The following is a 20252-nucleotide window of genomic DNA, read 5'->3' on the forward strand; positions in this document are numbered from 1 at the left end:
GGTGTGATGTTCAGATGTACCGATCCTCTGCAGGTGTTGTTACACGTGGTCTGCACTGCGAGGACGATCAGCTGTCCGTCCTGTCTCCCTGTAGCGCTGTCTTAGGCGGATCACAGTAAGAACATTGCAGATTAATCACCCTGGCCACATCTGCAGTCCTCATGCCTCCTTGCAGCATGCCTAAGGCACATTTCCGCAGATGAGCAGGGACGCTGGGCATCTTTCTTTTAGTGTCTGTCAGAGTCAGTAGAAAGGCCTCTTTAGTGTCTTAAGTTTTCAGAACTTTGACCTTAATTGCCTACCGTCTGTAAGCTGTTAGTGTCTTAGCAACCGTTCCACAGGTGCATAATTGACAACTTAGGATAGAAAACACTCTAAAGTTTCCAAAACTGTAAAGATATTGTCTGTGAGTATAACAGAAATGATATTGCAGGCAAAAGAATGAGAAGAATCCAATCAGGAACGCAGCCGTTTCTAAATAAGAGTCCCTTCCTATGCTTCCCTATAGAGCAGTGAATGGGATATCAACGAGATTCCTTTTTCTATGGCTTCCTTAATGTGTCTAGTATCACAAGACGTAGTTTCAAGCTTTTATTTTGGAACATAAGCGTGTACAACAACATTGCGTCAGTGTCCACCTGATGGCCCTTTGTCTATTTCTCTCACAAAAGACAGAGGTAGCCATTTTTCCACCCGGTCTTACTGAAAAAAGCACCCACCTGTAGCAAATGCTCCAGCAGGTATATCTCTCTGGTCACCCCCAAAACCAATTCTTCCTTTGGCCGCCTCTCCTTCCAGTTCTCTGCTGCCAATGACTGGAACGAACTACAGAAATCTCTGAAAATTGGAAACACTTATCTCCCTCACTAGCTTTAAGCACCAGCTGTCAGAGCAGCTCACAGATTACTGCACCTGTACATAGCCCATCTATAATTTAGCCCAAACAACTACCTCTCCCTCTACTGTATTTATTTATTTTGCTCCTTTGCACACCATTATTTCTATCTCTACCTTGCACATTCTTCCACTGCAAATCTACCATTCCAGTGTTTTACTTGCTATATTGTATTTACTTTGCCACCATGGCATTTTTTTTGCCTTTAACTCCCTTATCTCACCTAATTTGCTCACATTGTATATAGACTTATTTTTCTACTGTATTATTGACTATATGTTTGTTTTACTCCATGTGTAACTCTGTGTTATTGTATGTGTCGAACTGCTTTGCTTTATCTTGGCCAGGTCGCAATTGTAAATGAGAACTTGTTCTCAACTTGCCTACCTGGTTAAATAAAGGTGAAATAAATAAACAAAAATAAATGGTAGAGGGAAAGTATTTGACACTGTTAGCAAAGTAAAGGCCATATCTAGTTCTATTAACACATTATAGAGGAGCGATGAGAAGAGCTACTTGAGAAATGGCTCTATAATGACCACCAACACAAAAGCAAGATTGATCTTTTCCTTTCTTGCACTGGCATTCATGAGCTGATGCCCCGGTTGGTTTAAAACAAGCAGATAAAGACTGAATCTTCACCAAATGCTACTCAGATTTGTGTAGCTCATTTTTGAGGCGTTAAGCCAGAGCTAGTGATACAAGAAACAAAATGCCACGTTATACAGGTTGATTTATGAATGTTGTATCATGCACGCATGCATCAAGTGCATACCAATACTGCCTGCAAAAACACCAGTCATGGTTGCTGTTACATAAACTGCCCGCGAGGTATCGCTGCAGAGCAGTAATTCCTGCGCTGACACATCCAGAGAAAACATTGGAATCATTCTGTGTGAAGCTGATGACAGAGAACCCAAGAAGGATACAGGATATATTTGCGAATAAAACTGAATGCACGGCGTTTGAAGTGTCCAACATCAATCATATACGGATGAAATACTGTTGTTTGGAGGTCGACAATGGGGTAAGTATACCTGTCTAGGGAATTTTAGCTAGCAAGTAGTCTAGCTAGCTAAGCTAACGACAGTTTTGCTAGCTAGCTAGCTATTAATATTTACAGTGATTTTAGTTTTCATAGCTAACATTGCCGTTTAAAGTTGCTGGCTGCCTGGCTTATGCAAGTCTTCCAATGTGTTAAAACTCGGAACCTTCTTACGTGCTACCCTTTCGTTTTGTAAGTAACGTTAGCTAACTAGCTAGTTGAGATACTATTACATTACTAGATAGAGGGCTAATGTCAGAAATCCTTGAAGTTCCAGAATGTAGTGATATGGCAGCCATATTGGTCAGGGAGATATCCAAAACAGTCTAAATTGAATAAACGACAGTAGAGGCATACTCCCGATTTTAGTTACGTAGAAAAATAAAAGTAAGGCATGTGATATCAAAAATGGTTCAATATAATTATTTTCAACCTAAAATATTGTCATACGAGTTGTATACGAATTTTCTGTATAAAACAAAGTCGTGGACTCAGTCACATGACTTCGACTCGAGTAACACATTTGATGACTTGATATAAAAGAAAATGACTCTACTTTGACCTGAGATTCATTAATTAAAATTATCTGGCCAGGTTTTGTAATGTTTTGTGGCACAGAGTATACGTGGATTGACTTCCACAAGCAGCCAGAGACAGTAGCCGCAGCATCGCCCTTGCAAAAAATTTGCAACAGATTGGCTAGTGAAACGCACACGCGGCACTCTGTTTGGACTAGCAAACTGTCAATCATCACAGGTCGGGTGAGCTAGCGAAGCGATTGATGATTTGCTGTGAAACTATACGATCGAGTGCAGCGCAAACGTCTAATTGTAGGAAGAGACGATTGCCATAATAAATATGCAGCTCCAAAAAAATGTGGTGATCAAGAATATTAACACTTTACTTTGTAAACTTACCAGCAATGGGGGCAAGACTTATTATCATAGGCCTACTGGTGTTTTGGTATGTAACAATTGCTTGAAATTGGTAATTTACTTATGAAGCTGGCATTTGGAATTTGTTGTTAAAATGTATTATTGTGGCGAAGACGCACCATAGCCTCCTGCGCGGATTTTCACTTGCGCTCTCCAAACGCCTGCCAGTGAAGAACGTTTTTTTCCGGGTGGGTATAATTTGTGAAACGTTCCAACAGGAATCTGTTCCAACAACTTCGTAAATTACAAGGTTGCCAACAAACAACGCGTACAATGTTGTATAGCGGCAGAATAAGATACCGGGTAGGGAGTGGGCTATTTCATTACGTTTTGCACTCACCACGTTTTATTCCGAAAAATGTATGTCTGGTAGCCTATGGACAAACATTAAGAATAAGTTACGTGGTGAGTTGACGCCTATTCGGAAGCTAGTTAGCTAGGTGAATTGATCATGCTACTTTGTATGCGTTTGTTGGCAACCTTGTACTTTACGAAGTTTTTGTTACAGATTACTGTTGGAACGTTCTCACAAATTATACCCATCACGTTTTCCTGTTGTTGAAGCATTTGCTGTTGCTTTCAGACGTTGAAATGCATAGGCCCTATTAGGTAAATATATATTCCATCGAATACTAAAATAATTGCTAACGTTTCATAATTCTATCCCCATAAGGTTTATTGCAACACGTAGACATTTCTGTTTCTGGTTTGATAAACATACGATCGATATCATTTCATTTAGCCAAACATTCATGTGCACTATACACATCGCGCGATGTGTATAGTGCATGTGAACGTTCGTAAGACTCATGAGGTAGAAGAAATGTTTATTTAAATGTATAGTTTCCTTTGTTCATAATTCCCTGATTATGTCGGAGTTCCGTGTATCTGTGTCTTATGTCTGTCATGTTTGTTGTGCGTGAACAAGCGATTGTTCCATGAATGCATGGTGTTGAAATATGAATAATCATTAAGTCTGATTTAAGACTGATGTGGAAATTTTCCTTTTACATTTTAGAACCAGTTTATTGGTTGTAATTGCTAATTGTATGGTCTTGGGTGCCAAGTGCTTATATAATGTAGGTCTACCTGTTTGAGCTCCTGTTAGATTCCCTTTGCTTTCTCAGGGGGAGGCTGTACAGTCTTACTACCTGTGTCTGTTCAGATAGGACAGGTTCAGCCTGATACCGAGGCTATTGCCGGTGTATATTAGGTCAATCTATTTGTATGTTTTGTATGATATGGCGCTTTCACCATTGGATCACCAAGGTGTAAATAGGTCTACACTCTGAGCATGTTGAGTGTCTTCTGCTGATGTCACGCCCTTATGACTGCTGCAAGGTCCCTATTTTACAATTACATCATCAAAATGTGCTGTAGACAAAATAATCCAAAGGTATGTCTGGTAGACCCAATAAATAAAGATTTGTAGTTGAACAAGGCGTTGCATGTATAGTTTAAAAAACATGTTAAACTTGAGACTTGACTTAACATTGTGACTGGAATTGACTTGCTCTTAGAATGCACGACTTGTACTTGACTCGAGTCTTGAACCGTTCTACTTGGGACTCGACTTGAGGCTCATCTTGTGACTTTACACTTGCTTGTGACTCGAATAATAGTGACTTGATCCCACCTCTGATAAAATAGCTTCTAAAATGCATGTAAAATTATAAACTAGTATTTGAGGACATGTTTAAGTCAAAGCAAAAACAGTGACAACCCTCTAAACTATTAATTTTAATGGGAGTCTTGCTTGTTTTCAGACAGTGTGGGTGCTCATCTGAGCTGATCCTGCAGCTCTGACGACTGTGCTAAGGTTATGTGTCTGTGATAATGCATATTACGTGTCAATATCTGATCCCTACAAGACATCATAACATGGCATATCAACAATGCCTGAGTACCAATTCTCTGTACCCATATCCTCATGCTTATGGTAGCTCACCTTCATCTATAAAACCGGGAAGATCAACACTCACATTATCAAATACCAAAGCAATAAATGTCAATGCAGCCATATTGACTGGATATAAAATATCCACTTTGTCCTTGAGGGAGTGTCAAGTGAGAGCCCCCCCCCTTTCTCTTGAGGCTTGGCTTGGTGGAACGTAGCCTAGTCCGTGTGTCTCTCGTCCTTCTGGTTCATGACTGACCATGTGTTGTGTCTTCCACAGATGTAGCCTGTGAGATGGAATATCATGAGAGACCTGCTTCTTTTCGCCAAGCCCGCCTCAACCCCTTTGACCGGGGGGAGGAGGAGGAGGGCGGAACCCCCCCTCAAGATGGTGAGTTTGACTGGCGCGTTGGGTAGTAGTTCATTGATGGGTCCCAGTATACATGTGAAATGAATTAACACCCGTGCTGAATGTGATTGCCATGTGATGAGAAGAGAATACAGAGGCAGATTCTGTGTGTTTTGCTCATCTCAGCAAAGGCCTGGAGAATGGATGGGCCGACAACCTGATGACACTGTAGCAGTAGTGCAGTAGCCTGGTGTGAAGTCAGTTCATGTTGTCTGTGCAGCCAGGCTGCATCTGCAAGATTAGAGCTGCAACCTGTACCAGAGCAAGCATTGTCTGCAGAACTATAGTCTGCAAGAGATGGAACAATCTATACATTTTGAAATGATGTGACTGACTGACTACAGCTGAGCAACAGTATAGACTGAAAGAGGAAGAAGGCTGCTGTTTTTTCCATCTCTGTTGCTTAATATCTGATTTAGTACCAATCTTGCAACAGCGCCCTAACCATTATGAGCTCATCAACAACACCAACTGACCCTGGATCTGTAGTTGAGGGCCAAAAGTAATGAGAGGAACTGAGACAGGAGCATTAGGTAGTACTGTGGTTCAGAACGATTCCTGTAATCATATGCCTACACTTAGCTCAGTTCACTAGAACACTGCCTAGGCTTCAGCTGCATCTGTCTGCCTCTCCAGCTCTCTCTGGCAGCCAGCGACTCAGGATATCTTGTCTCTCGCTACCATGATGTCATTTGAGGTGTATGCAGGTACAAACAATATGCAGGCCTAGATAGGGAGATTAGCTATGGGTTTACTTGATACAGGCTAACTTGAGACTACTACCTGCGGAATTTTGTTTGTTTGTAATGATATGTTCTGGCTTTAGGTCTATCTGATGAACTAGTCAATTGTTAGACACCCAAAATGCTTCTTGCCAAGGGTAGACATCTGTTTGTGGTCCAGGCTAACTGTTGATGTAATTGCAAATGTCATGTAGCATCTCTGTATTTTTATATATATATATATATATATATTTTATGATGATTGGAGGGGAATCTTGTCCCTCTGGATCTTTAGGCCTAATTGATCGGTTTCTTACTATGTTGAGGTGTCTTGCAGCCAAAAGTAAAAGCTTTGGGAAGCAGCTTTTTATCAGGAAGTGGTCTTTGGAGATGTAGAAGCTTAGAGTTTCAAAGAGGCTAGCCCTCAGCCAATATCTTGTACTGTGTACCCTGGCACAAAACCACACAAAATGGCTTAAAGCCTCTCTCTGGTTCCTCTAAGTCTTTAAATATTTGATCCGTTTACATGCCCCCAAGCCTACCAGCACTCCCTTTGATTTAATGCCTGAAGAGCTGAACTGTGTATGCTCTGGTGCTGAAATTGGGAGCCGAGCTAAACCAAGGAGAACTTTCTTTATCAGAATGCTTTGATCTGTGTGACTAGTCTGATAATACAGCAACCCACATTTGAGTTGGTGTCAGAGAATAAAGCTCCTATCTGCCATGACTTGCCTTTGTACTATAATTCTAAGTTCTTTGTTGTCAAACACTTTAATGAAGTAGCATAAACGTGTCCCAAATAATTTTACGAAGAAGAATAAGATTATTGCATATCACGGACGATAGCCTTTGTTAAATCCAATAGGTGAGGTGGAAATTGTGGGAGCATAAACTGATGTCTGGCCCACATCCGTACAGTGGGACTGTTAGGTTAACCATATCTTCCTGTTAATCTTGAGGCTGTATAGCCTTAAGTCTGTTACCTAGCAACCTTTAGCACTTCAAAGGCAGTAGTCCTTCCCTGTTTCCCTCTGGTTTTAAACAGAGCACGTATTTGTATAAAAACAGTATCTTGTGACTGCTTTATCCACTCAGAGGGTGAAACTCCTTTTAGACAAATGTGTGTTCTGTAAAAGGTTGTGTGTGTGTGTGTGTGTACGAGAGAGAGAACAATGCTTACAGTACTTCTTGTCTGTCTTTTCTCAGAGCTGAGACCTGAGCTCTTCTCCTCTGAGAGCCGAAGCCAGAGTTTGGACCGAGCCATGGACCTGGGACTGGCAGAGGACCACTTCTCTCGACCTGTCGTAAGGACAATCCTTATACGGCCATTTTGGATGTTGGTGAACCACTGACCAGTCGGTGTGGTTGCATGAAAAGTAATTCATATTGAAAACACGACTGTGATGGATACATTTGTCTATGTGCAGTTTAAATGGCAATCAGTATGTGTTAATGTGAGATTTGGTGCCCCTGTTTGCCCATGCATGGACTTCCAGTGGGGCAAAAAAGTATTTGGTCAGCCACCAATTGTGCAAGTTCTCCCACTTAAAAATATGAGAGAGGCCTGTAATTTTCATCATAGGTACACTTCAACTATGACAGACAAAATGAGTGAAAAAAATCCAGAAAATCACATTGTAGGATTTTTTATGAATTTATTTGCAAATTATGATGGAAAATAAGTATTTGGTCACCTACAAACAAGCAAGATTTCTGGCTCTCACAGACCTGTAACTTCTTCTTTTAAGAGGCTCCTCTGTCCTCCACTCGTTACCTGTATTAATGGCACCTGTTTGAACTTGTTATCAGTATAAAAGACACCTGTCCACAACCTCAAACAGTCACAATCCAAACTCCACTATGGCCAAGACCAAAGAGCTGTCAAAGGACACCAGAAACAAAATTGTAGACCTGCACCAGGCTGGGAAGACTGAATCTGCAATAGGTAAGCAGCTTGGTTTGAAGAAATCAACTGTGGGAGCAATTATTAGGAAATGGAAGACATACAAGACCACTGATAATCTCCCTCGATCTGGGGCTCCACACAAGATCTCACCCCGTGGGGTCAAAATTATCACAAGAACGGTGAGCAAAAATCCCAGAACCACACGGGGGACCTAGTGAATGACCTGCAGAGAGCTGGGACCAAAGTAACAAAGCCTACCATCAGTAACACACTACGCCGCCAAAGACTCAAATCCTGCAGTGCCAGACGTGTCCCCCTGCTTAAGCCAGTACATGTCCTGGCCCGTCTGAAGTTTTGCTAGAGAGCATTTGGATGATCCAGAAGAAGATTGGGAGAATGTCATATGGTCAGATGAAACCAAAATATAACTTTTTGGTAAAAACTCAACTCGTCGTGTTTGGAGGACAAAGAATGCTGAGTTGCATCCAAAGAACACCATACCTACTGTGAAGCATGGGGGTGGAAACATCATGCTTTGGGGCTGTTTTTCTGCAAAGGGACCAGGACGACTGATCCGTGTAAAGGAAAGAATGAATGGGGCCATGTATCGTGAGATTTTGAGTGAAAACCTCCTTCCATCAGCAAGGGCATTGAAGATGAAACGTGGCTGGGTCTTTCAGCATGACAATGACCCCAAACACACCGCCCGGGCAACGAAGGAGTGGCTTCGTAAGAAGCATTTCAAGGTCCTGGAGTGGCCTAGACAGTCTCCAGATCTCAACCCCATAGAAAATATTTGGAGGGAGTTGAAAGTCTGTGTTGCCCAGCAACAGCCCCAAAACATCACTGCTCTAGATGAGATCTGCATGGAGGAATGGGCCAAAATACCAGCAACAGTGTGTGAAAACCTTGTGAAGACTTACAGAAAACGTTTGACCTCTGTCATTGCCAACAAAGGGTATATCACAAAGTATTGAGATCAACTTTTGTTGTTGACCAAATACTTATTTTCCACCATAATTTGCAAATAAATTCATTAAAAATCCTACAATGTTATTTTCTGGATTTTTTTCTTCTAATTTTGTCTATCATAGTTGAAGTGTACCTATGATGCAAATTACAGGCCTCTCTCATATTTTTAAATGGGAGAACTTGACTAAACTTTTTTTGCCCCACTGTATGTGTGTGTGTTTTTACTGTATGTCCCCGTGCAGGGCTCGTTTGTAGCGTTGGACATTGAGCAGCTGAAGATGGCCATAGAGGAGTGTAAGAGATTAATCCTGGAGCTGCCTGAGCATTCAGAGAGACAGAAGGACACTGTGGTCAAACTAATCCACCTACGCCTCAAACTACAGGAGCTCAAGGTAAGACCAGAGGGGAGGCTGGAGGGAAGTATTGAACTACCCAGAGACCGTGAGTTAAGGGGGTAAGAAATTAGTCATGGGAGGTAGATGGCAAGAAGGTAGTTGTATCTACGTAGAAGAGTCGAACCAACTTTTTTTTTTTTTTCCCCCAGAGCACTTGTGAACTGTGTATGCATGAAAATCATTCACTACCTCTTGAAATGTTAATACAATATTAGTGTGTAACATACAGTGCTTTCAGAAAGTGGTCACACCCCTTGACTTTTTCTACATTTTGTTTTATAGCCTAAATTTTAAATGTATTAAATTGAGATGTTGTGTCACTGGCCTACACACAATACCCAATAATGTCAAAGTGGAACTATGTTTTTAGAAATATTTACAAATGAATTAAAAATGAAAAGCTGAAATGTCTTGAGTCAATAAGTATTTAACCCCTTTGTGGCAAGCCTAAATAAGTTCAGGAGTAAACATTTGCTTAACAAGTTACAAGTTGCATAGACTCAATAATAGTGTGCAATAATCGTGTTTAACATAATTGTTTTAAATGACTACCATATCTCTGTACCCCACACTCACAATTAACTGTAAGGTCCCTCAGTCGAGCAATGAATTTCAAACACCGATTCAACCACAAAGACCAGGGAGGTTTTCCAATGCCTTGCAAAGAAGGGCACATATTGGTAAAGAATACATTTAAAAAAGACATTGAAATATCCCTTTGAGCATGGTAAACTTATTAATTACACTTTGGATGGCATATCAATACACTCAGTCACTACAATGATACAGGTACCCTTCCTAACTCTGTTGCCGGGGAGGAAGGAGACCGCTCAGGGATTTCACCATCAGGCCAATGGTGACTTTAAAACAGTTACAGAGTTTAAAGGCTGTGATAGGAGTAAACTGAAGATTGATCAACAACATTGTAGCAACTCTACAATACAAACCTAAATGCCAGAGTGAAAAGAAGGATGCCTGTACGGAATAAGAATATTTCAAAACATGCATCCTGTTTGCAGTAAGGCACTAAAGTAAAACTGCAAAAGATGTGGCTAAGAAATTGACTTCATGTCCAGAATACAAAGTGTTATGTTTGGGGCAAACACATCACTGAATACCCATCTATATATTTTCAATCATGGTGGTGGCTGCATCATGTTATGGGTATGCTTGTCATCGGCAAGGACTAGTGAGTTTTATTCAGGATAAAAATAAACGGTATAGAGCTAAGCACAGGCAATATCCTAGAGGAAAACCTGGTTCAGTCTGCTTTCCAACAGACTCTGGGAGACAAATTCACCTTTCAGCAGGATAATAACCTAACACACAAGGCTAAATATACACTGGATTAGCTTACCAAGATGACATTGAATGTTCCTGAGTGGCCTAGTTAGTTTTGACTTAAATCAGCTTAAATCTATGGCAAGACTTGAAAATGGCTGTCTAGCGATGATCAACAACCAACTTTATAGAGCTTGAAGAATTTTAAAAAGATTTTACAATCCAGGTTGCAAAGTGCTTAGACTTACCCGAAAAGACTCACAGCTGTAATCACTGCAAAAGGTGATTCTAACGTGTATTGACTCAGGGGTCTGAATGCTTATGTAAATTAGATATTTCTGTATTTCGTTTTCAATATATTTGCAAAACTTTGTAAAAGCATGTTTTCACTTTCTCATTATGGGTTATTGTCTTTAGATGGGTGAGAGAGGAGAAATCAATTTAATACATTTTTCATTCAGGCTGTAACAACAAAATGTGGAATAAGTCAAGGGGTATGAATACCTTCTGAAGGCACTATAAGTCTTGTTTTGGTCTTCGTGTCCTTGTTTCCTCTTTTTTTGTCAGACTCTCTGTGGTTGTCACATCTAACTTAAAAAATAACATGTGAAACCACCCCTTATAGCTCATGAAGTGTCTGGATTCCGCTGGGATTGCCTGAATTGTTTTAAATATGGGTTATTTTGGTGTCATTCACACTGAGAATGAGTGTGTTGAAAGTGCTGCAGTGAACTCGTTCAGTTGATTAATAACAGACTGTAGTGTAGGCCTTTGACACAATGCTGTGCTCTTGTGCTGGGTTCTGATTGGCTCTGCTCGTTGTCACTCAACAGGACCCTGAAGAGGATGAGCCAAACCTGAGGGTGCTGTTGGAGCATCGTTTCTCCAAGGAGAAGAGCAAGAGTGTGAAACAGACGTGTGACAAGTGCAGCACTATCATCTGGGGCCTCATCCAGACCTGGTACACCTGCACAGGTGGGAGTGCATTAAAACTAAGTCAAAATGTTCTCAGTAGTAAAACCTCATGGACACTGAACAGTTGCAGCTGTATGGCTGAATTTGGGTAAACATATAAAAGAGAGAGCATTGCTAAGTAACCAAAACTGAATAGCGCTCAGTTGCTAGGCAACACTGCCCTCTTGAGGCCTTCTATTGGTCGACGTTGGCCCTGATTAATTAATTGAGTTGGGGAGAGAGATTGAATGAATTGGTGTACTGTATGGCCAACTTTCTCTCCAAAATCTTAAGTCATATATTGAATTTTAAAACAGTAGTTAGCTGTTGACTAATCTCTGTCTCCCTGTTCCTCTCACAGGTTGTTACTACCGTTGCCATAGCAAGTGCTTGAACCTCATCAATAAGCCCTGTGTGAGGTCAAAGGTCAGCCACAAGTCAGAGTACGAGCTCAGCATCTGCCCAGAGATCGGGCTGGACCGGCAGGACTACCGCTGTGCCGAGTGCCGCACGCCTGTGTCACTAAGTGAGTGTTCAGCCTTTATGAGACCGACTTGATAGCCAATTAGCAGTCAGCACAAATTGAAATATATGGGCATGATGTCTATGGACCCTTGTTGTTTTAATAACACAATCACAGTTATAAAAGCAATGCCTAACCTCTGGGTCAATGGCCTTTAGGGCTGTGTGGACATTCTTCTCCTCTCTCAGACTAATGTGACTAAACCTACTGTACTTTACAAGATAAACCTGGAGCCCAATAAGTGTTAGTGTTCCTCTGTGGGGATCTAAAGAGATTTAGCTAGAGCATTTACTACAACTCAGCATAGCTGAGAATGACTCTCATTAAGCATTTAATTATGTTGTGATTAGGAAAAATATTTGTTCTCTTGTGTGACAGTGTTAGTTACATGATCAGTGAGTTGTGTGTGACTGTGAGAGTTGTCTCTGAGACAGTTACGTCAGTGAGAGTTGTGTGGCGTGGTGTTATAATCACTCACAGAGCCCCATGCTGCACTGTGTTGTCCTGTAGGGGGCGTGCCCAGCGAGGCCAGGCAGTGTGACTACACGGGCCAGTACTACTGCAGCACCTGCCACTGGAATGACACCGCTGTCATCCCTGCACGCGTCATCCACAACTGGGAGTTTGAGCCACGCAAGGTACCAAAGAGAGATGCTAATAGCACACTGTTTTTCACACAGCGAGGCACTTCAACAAACTCTACATTATATTACATGATGAGCAGCTGGTAAGAGAATGCACTGCTGTTTCCTTTGCTGACCGTGTAATGGATAAAAATCACTGAAGAACCAGGCCTGAAGCCAGGAATAATAATGTTGAGCGCATAGAACCCTATCACAGTGAATCACATGGAAACAGAACACATTAAAACACTGTTTTCTTAATGTCTGTGTTTGACTATTTGCATTCTGTGCAGTTCTATCTCTAACAGTGTCCCCTGCTCTCTGGTCAGGTATGTCGTTCCTCCATGCGTTACCTGGCCCTGATGTTACCTCGGCCTGTATTGAAACTGAGGGAGGTCAACCCACTGCTCTTCAACTTTGTGGAGGAACTAGTGGAGATCAGGGTAGGTGACATATCAGCGACAGGGATTATTTTTGTGCCATAAATTCATTAAAATGTGTTTTTGTCTTTTTGTACAGTTTTTGGTTTGCCCTCTATTTCCACTCCATATAAACTGGGATGAAGTCTGGGTTTGCTATAGAACTTGTTTTGGTAGCTCTTCCTTGTCTGTACTATCAAACAGTAGACCAGGCCTTTATTTTCAGCAGATTCTCACCGGTCAGCAGTTCAATTTGTGCCAGTGTGTTTTGTGGTGAGGGATTAGAATACTGAGGGAGATAGACAGCTGTTTCTGTCAATGGGCAGATTGTCGGGCCAGAGAAGGAAAAACACTTGCTTATGGTATATAAAAAAAATAGTTCCATGAAATTAGAAATATGGGGTGGGGTGCACATTCAAAAGCGATTTCCCAAAGAACATGTTGTGTCTGACATTGGCCCATGGAATCAGGGTGTGACTGATGGCTTGTGTGTGAATGTGTTCCTCCCTGCAGAAGCTCCGTCAGGACATCCTACTGATGAAGCCCTACTTCATCACCTGTAAGGAGGCCATGGAGGCACGGCTGCTACTGCAGGTCAGCAACATCCCCGCAATATCAACACATCATCCCAACACCCCCACAACATCATAAAGGGCATTGCATTTGTGTCCAGTGCCTTGCATAAAGGTCTTGCAGCAGTATTTATTTTTAAACAACCCAGAGGAACCAATTTTTGCTGAGGTCATGGCTGATAGTATGGGCTGCAGCAGCGCCACCCTCTGGCCTTTTATTAATAACATACTGATATGAGAATCAAATCAAGTTTAAATTATCACATGCTTCGTAAACAACAGATGTAGACTAAGTAAAATGCTTACTTATGGGCCCTTACCAACAATGCAGAATACAATAAAGAAAAAGAAAGAAAGAAAGAAATATATATACACACACTACCAGTCAAAAGTTTTAGAACATCTACTCATTCAAAGGTTTTTCTTTATTTTTACTATTTTCTACATTGTAGAATAATAGTGAAGACATCAAAACTATGAAATAGTACATATGGAATCATGTAGTAACCAAAGTGTTATATAAAATGTATTTATTTGTTTTTGAGATTGTTCAAATAGCCACCCTTTGCCTTGATGACAACATTGCACACTCTTGGCATTCTCTCAACCAGCTTCACCTGGAATGCTTATCCAACAGTCTTGAAGGAGTTCTCACGTGCTGCGCATTTGTCTGCTGCTTTTCCTTCACTCTGCGGTCCGACTCCTCCAAAACCAGCTCAATATGGTTGAGGTCGGGGATGTGTGGATGCCAGGTCATCTGATGCTGCACTCTATCACTCTAATTATTGGTCAAGTAGTCCTTACACAGCCTGAAGGGTCATTGTCCTGTTGAAAAACAAATGATCGTCTCACTGAGCCCAAACCAGATGGGATGGTGTATTGCTGCAGAATGCTGTGATAGTCATGCTGGTTAAGTGTGCCTTGAATTCTAAATAAATCACAGACCGTGTCACCAGCAAAGCACCTCCTCCTCCTCCATGCTTTACGGTGGGAAATGCACATGCGGAGATCATCCGTTCACCCACACCACGTCTCACAAAGACACGGCGGTTAGGACCAAAAATCTCCAATTTGGACTCATCAGACCAAAGTACACATTTTTACCGGTCTAATTTCCATTGCTTGTGTTTCTTGGCCCAAGCAAGTCTCTTCTTCTTTTCGGTGTCCTTTAGTAGTGGTTTCTTTGTCGAAATTCGACCATGCAGGCCTGATTCACGCAGTCTCCTCTGAACAGTTGATGTTGAGATGTGTCCGTTACTTGAACTCTGTGAAGCATTTATTTTGTCTGGTAACTCTAATGAAATTATCCTCAGTGTCTTCCATTCCTGTGGCGGTCCTCATGAGAGCCAGTTTCATCATAGCGCTTGATGGGTTTTGCGACTGCACTTGAAGAAACATTCAAAGTTCTTGAAATGTTCTGTACTGACATATTTTACCAAATATGGCTGTTTTCTGTATACCCCCCTACCTTGTCACATGCATTCCAGGTGACTACCTCATGAAGCTGGTTTAGAGAATGCCAAGAATGTGCAAAGCTGTCAAGGCAAAGGGTGGCTATTTGAAGAATCACAAATATAAAATATATTTTGATTTTTTTTTTTTTAAACTTTTTTTGGTTACTACATGATTCCATGTGTGTTATTTCATAGTTTTGATGTCTTCACTATTATTCTACAAAGTAGAAAAAATAAAGAAAAACCCTTGAATAAGTAGGTGTGTCCAAACTTTTGACTGGTAATGTACATGTTTATAATAATAGAAAAAAACAATTAACACAAGGAATAAGTGCACAATTATAGATTGGCTATAAATACGGAACATGTAAAGTGTTGGTCCCATGTTTCATGAGCTGAAATAAAAGATCCCAGAAATTGTCCATGTGCACAAAAAGCATATTTCTCTCAAATGCTTTGCACAAATGTGTTAGTGAATATTTCTCTTTTGCCAAGTTAATCCATCCACCTGACCGGTGAGGCATTATCAAGAAGCTGATTATTACACAGGTGCACCTTGTGCTGGGGATGATAAAGGGCCACTTTAAAATGTGCAGTTTTGTCACAAAACACAATGCCACAGATGTCTCAAGTTTTGAGGGAGTGTGTAATTGGCATGCTGACAGCAGGAATGTCACCCCAGAGCTGTTGCCAGAGAATTTAATGTTAATTTCTCTACAATAAGCCATCGTTTTAGAGAATATGTCCAACTGGCCTCACAACTGCAGACCACATGTAACTTCGCCAGCCCTGGACCTCCATCTGTGCGATCATCTGAGACCAGCCATCCAGACAACTGATGAAACTGTGGGTTTGCACAACCGAAGAATTTCTGCACAAACTCTCATGAAACCATCTCAGGGAAGCTCAGCTGTGTGCTCGCCGTCTTCACCGGGTTCTTGACCTGATTGCAGTTTGGCATCGTAACCGACTTTGATAGCCACTGGCATGCTGGAGAAGTGTGCTCTTCACAGATGAATCCCGGTTTCAACTGTACCGGGCAGATTGCAGACAGTGTGTATGGCGTCGATTGGGTGAGTGGTTTGCTGGTGGCGGTGGGGTTATGGTATGGGAAGGCATAAGCTATGGACAACATTTTCCAGTTCTTCATGGCCTGCATACTCACCAGACATTGAGCCTGTTTGGGATGCTCTGGTATGACGTGTACAACAGCATGTTCCAGTTCCTGCCAATATCCAGCGTTTTTCGCACAGCCATGAACTGATTTCTTTATGTACTTTAACTCAGTAAAACATTTGAAATAGTTGCATTTTGCATTTTTATATTTTTGTTCAGTGTATATGGATTACAGAGTCGATGTTCAAGGGTACGGGGAAATTGAAGTAGATATGTACATATAAACTCAACAGAAAAAGAGACGTCCTCTCACTGTCAACTGTGTTTATTTTCAGTGAACTTAACGTGTAAATATTTGTATGAACATGAGATTCAAAAACTGAGACATAAACTGAACAAGTTCCACAGACATGTGACAAACAGAAATGGAAAATGTGTCCCTGAACAAAGAGGGGTCAAAATCAAAAGTAACAGTCAGTACCTGGTGTGGTCACCAGCTGCATTAAGTACTGCAGTGCATCTCCTCATGTCCTGCACCATATTTGCCAGTTCTTGCTGTGAGATGTTACCCCAGTCTTCCACCAAGGCATCTGCAATTTCCCGGACATTTCTGGGGGAGGGGAATGGCCCTAGCCCTCACCCTCCGATCCAACAGGTCCCAGATGTGCTCATTGGGATTGAGATCTAGGCTCTTCGCTGGCCATGGCAACACACTGACATTCCTGTTTTGCAGAAAATCACTCACAGAATGAGCAGTATGGCTGGTGGCATTGTCATGCTGGAGGGTCATGTCAGGATGAGCCTACAGGAAGGGTACCACATGAGGGAGGAGGATGTCTTCCCTGTAACGCACAGCGTTGAGATTGCCTGCAATGACAACAAGCTCAGTCCGATGATGCTGTGACACACCGCCCCAGACCGTGATGACCTTCCACCTCCAAATCGATCCCGCTCCAGAGTACAGGCCTCGGTTTAACACTAATTTCTTCGAAGATAAACATGAATCCGATCATCACCCCTGGTGAGACAAAACCGCGACTCGTCAGTGAAGAGCACTTTTTGCCAGTCCTGTCTGGTCCAGCGATGGTGTCCGTCCTGTCTCCCTGTAGTGCTGTCTTAGGTGTCTCACAGTACTGACAATTTATTACCCTGGCCACATCTGCAGTCCTCATGCCTCCTTGCAGCATGCCTAAGGCACGTTCACGCAGATGAACAGGGACCCTGGGCATCTTTCTTTAGTGTTTTTCAGAGTCAGTAGAAAGGCCTCTTAAGTGTCCTAAGTTTTCAGAACTGTGACCTTTAATTGCCTACCGTCTGTAAGCTGTTAGTGTCTTAACGACCGTTCCACAGGTGCATGTTCATTAATTGTTTATGGTTCATTGAGCAATAATGGGAAACAGTGTATAAACCCTTTTACAATGAAGATCTGTGAAGTTATTTGGACTTTTACAAATGACCTTTGAAAGACAGGGTCCTGAAAAAGGGAAGTTTTTTTTTTTTTTGCAGAGTTTAGGTAGGGGTAATGGTCTTGGTAATGCTAGGCCACATAAATGTCAATATGCAAGTTATGTGAGTTAATGGGTGACCTCGACGTTACACAGCTACTGTACATTCTGACATGCATACAGTCGTATGTAGGCTTAGTTGTGAGCAGTTATGGTGTAGGATACATACAGCACCAGAGGGGATTATTCTAGTTCATATGCAAATGTAAAAATAAATAAAAGTGTTAGAAAATATTGTCCCAAGTAAGGGTTTGTTTTTACAGTGAAAGGGGCTCAAATTTCACGCAATGCTTTTAGTTATTACATTCTGTTAATTAACATTCAGTTGGTCAGTTAACCTAATTTAATTGATATGGAAATTTTTCAGCTCTCTCTCCTGCTCTCTCTCGCTATTTATTTATTTATTTATTTGAATGTCCCTTCCCCTCTTAGCTCCATGATCGCCAGCACTTTGTGGAGAACAATGACATGTACTCACTGCAGGATTTGATTGACATCTCTAGTGGCAGACTCAGCTGCTCTCTCACAGAGATCCACACTACCTTTGCCAAGCACATCAAACTGGACTGTGACGTGAGTTGTATACAGTACTTGTCTGTCACAAAGGTGAGGAAGAACCCGACTCATTCTGGGGAGAAAACCAATGGAACAGAGCAGGCAGATGTTTTGTTGACGCTGTAGAGACCTGTGATACTGAGCTGTGCTCTGTCTTTTGCCCTCTCCAGCGGTGCCAAGCCAAAGGCTTTATGTGTGAGCTGTGTAAGGAGGGAGACATCCTGTTCCCGTTTGACAGCCACACCTCAGTGTGCCACGACTGCTCTGCTGTCTTCCACAGGTCAGTCCCTTATCTGTGGACACCAGAGGAGGCTGATGGGAGGAGCTATAGGAAGACAAGCCCATTGTAATGAATGGAATAAATGGAACGGTATCAAACACATCATACATATGGAAACCACATGTTCGACTCTGTTGCACTCATTCCATTCCAGCCATTACATTGAGTCAGTCCTCCTATAGCTCCTTCCACCAGCCTCCACTGGCAGACACGTTTATCAGACATATGTAGTGTTCATGTATAATATCAGTGATTGGCTGACACTTGGCTATTTCCTGTGTGCTGTTTCTCTTTAGGGACTGTTTCTATGACAATTCCACAACTTGCCCGAAATGTGCCCGGATGACCGAACGCAAGCACGACGATCCGCCGTATCCGAAAGACACGTAGCCCTGTCGATCTAACCCTGTCACTGTGACTGACCACCTGTAGGAGCGACCATGGCACTTTTTCTTATGTTGAGGACCATCAAGACATTTTTCTGACACAAACATGACTAGCTTTCCCTCTTGCTCTCGCTCTCTTTTTTTGTGGGGATGTTTTCAAGTTACTTTGTTCCAGTTCAGTGGACTACGGAAGATGGTAGCAGGATACTAGAATTTTATATGATCCGGTAATGAAGTGTTATACTCTGAGACTGGCTGCATTGTATAGCCCACAGAAACACTACGCCAATGTTGTTCAGTATGTGTGTTACTGTGTGAGAGTACTGTATGGGCATCATGTTGCAGGCATGAATTGCAATGTGGGTCACATAACTGTCTTTATCTCTTAACAATCTATATCTTTAACTACCCTGAAGTAGGTGTTAAATTCCAAATTCATCTTAAGAAATCAATTGAACAAAAACTACCATTCACCTACAGGCCTTAACTGGCATTGAAAACAAGAGCCAGGTATTTCTAGTGAGGTTAGGTCATAGTTCTTCAAACCTACTTCCCTAGGGGCATGAGGTATTTCACCCCCCTGTTGTGAAACAATGTGTTACGTGATGGACAATGACACTAAAATTGTTTTTGATTTATTTGTGTGAACACCACAAAACTATCTGCCTGAAACACTTGAGAAGAGAACATGTGGTTTGTATGTTATGTCTTAGGGAACTTTAACGCAGTACTTTTTCACAGAATTATTGGGCAGTCATGTAAACAATGTCAAGAGGGTAAAGTCAAGGAGAGCTCATTATGATGTGCTGATTAACTATATCTTAATTTGACATTGTGTGCTGGAAATCTAGTTGAACACTGTGTGCATTTACCCATTGATCAAGTCATCTATTTAACAGTATTGTTGTGGGGTGGTTTGCAGCCTGCCTCAAAGTATGGCACATTCCTTGAGCTGACCAATGATACTTCTGGACACACGAGCGTGTTAATGTTTATGTTGACAAATTATTTGTTTTAAAATAATGCGTGTTTGGCTGTGTTATGTTTTTCTCTGCATAATGTTCTTGATAACATGCAAGTGTAATGTTCCATGTGTTAGTGAAAATCCAGATATAAACATGAATTGTAAGGTCATGTGACATTAAGCATGAATAATGTATTAATGAATACTGTTGTGAGGAGTTGTTTTTGCTGACACTGTGGCAGCCTTTGCCAATGTAGCCCTTGGCTCCAAGCCTGTGGCAGAGGCTAATGCAAACATTACTATGTGCTGTGGCCATACTAAATGCTGTTTTGAACAGTGTACCAACAGTAAACTGTGTATAAAGATTGTTTCTGTCTGATCATCGTGGAAAATGTGACCAGTGAATGAAGAGATTCAATTATCTGGCCCGGGTTACCCTGGTGG

The 20252-nt window shown here is 41.7% G+C and overlaps 1 protein-coding gene across 5 annotated transcripts; it reads left to right on the forward strand.

Moving 5' to 3' along the window:
• Positions 1 to 1739: 1739 nt before the first annotated feature.
• Positions 1740 to 20176, forward strand: def8 (differentially expressed in FDCP 8 homolog). Of its 5 annotated transcripts, none has more exons than XM_024440323.2 (12): positions 1740 to 1922; positions 5053 to 5163; positions 7110 to 7207; positions 9024 to 9173; positions 11291 to 11432; positions 11773 to 11937; positions 12445 to 12572; positions 12887 to 13000; positions 13490 to 13570; positions 18056 to 18196; positions 18349 to 18458; positions 18755 to 20176. In XM_024440323.2, exons 2-12 carry the CDS (start codon positions 5067 to 5069, stop codon positions 18846 to 18848), a joined length of 1320 nt encoding a protein of 439 aa, XP_024296091.1. In that variant the 5' UTR covers positions 1740 to 1922; positions 5053 to 5066; the 3' UTR covers positions 18849 to 20176. The 5 variants fall into 5 exon arrangements, with proteins under 5 accessions (XP_024296091.1, XP_024296092.1, XP_024296093.1 ...); XM_024440324.2 differs by lacking the exon at positions 1740 to 1922 and adding an exon at positions 2746 to 2903; XM_024440325.2 differs by lacking the exon at positions 1740 to 1922 and adding an exon at positions 3307 to 3484.
• Positions 20177 to 20252: the final 76 nt, after the last annotated feature.

The sequence above is a fragment of the Oncorhynchus tshawytscha genome, unplaced genomic scaffold, assembly GCF_018296145.1.
Source record: "Oncorhynchus tshawytscha isolate Ot180627B unplaced genomic scaffold, Otsh_v2.0 Un_scaffold_4_pilon_pilon, whole genome shotgun sequence".
NCBI lineage: Eukaryota > Metazoa > Chordata > Actinopteri > Salmoniformes > Salmonidae > Oncorhynchus > Oncorhynchus tshawytscha.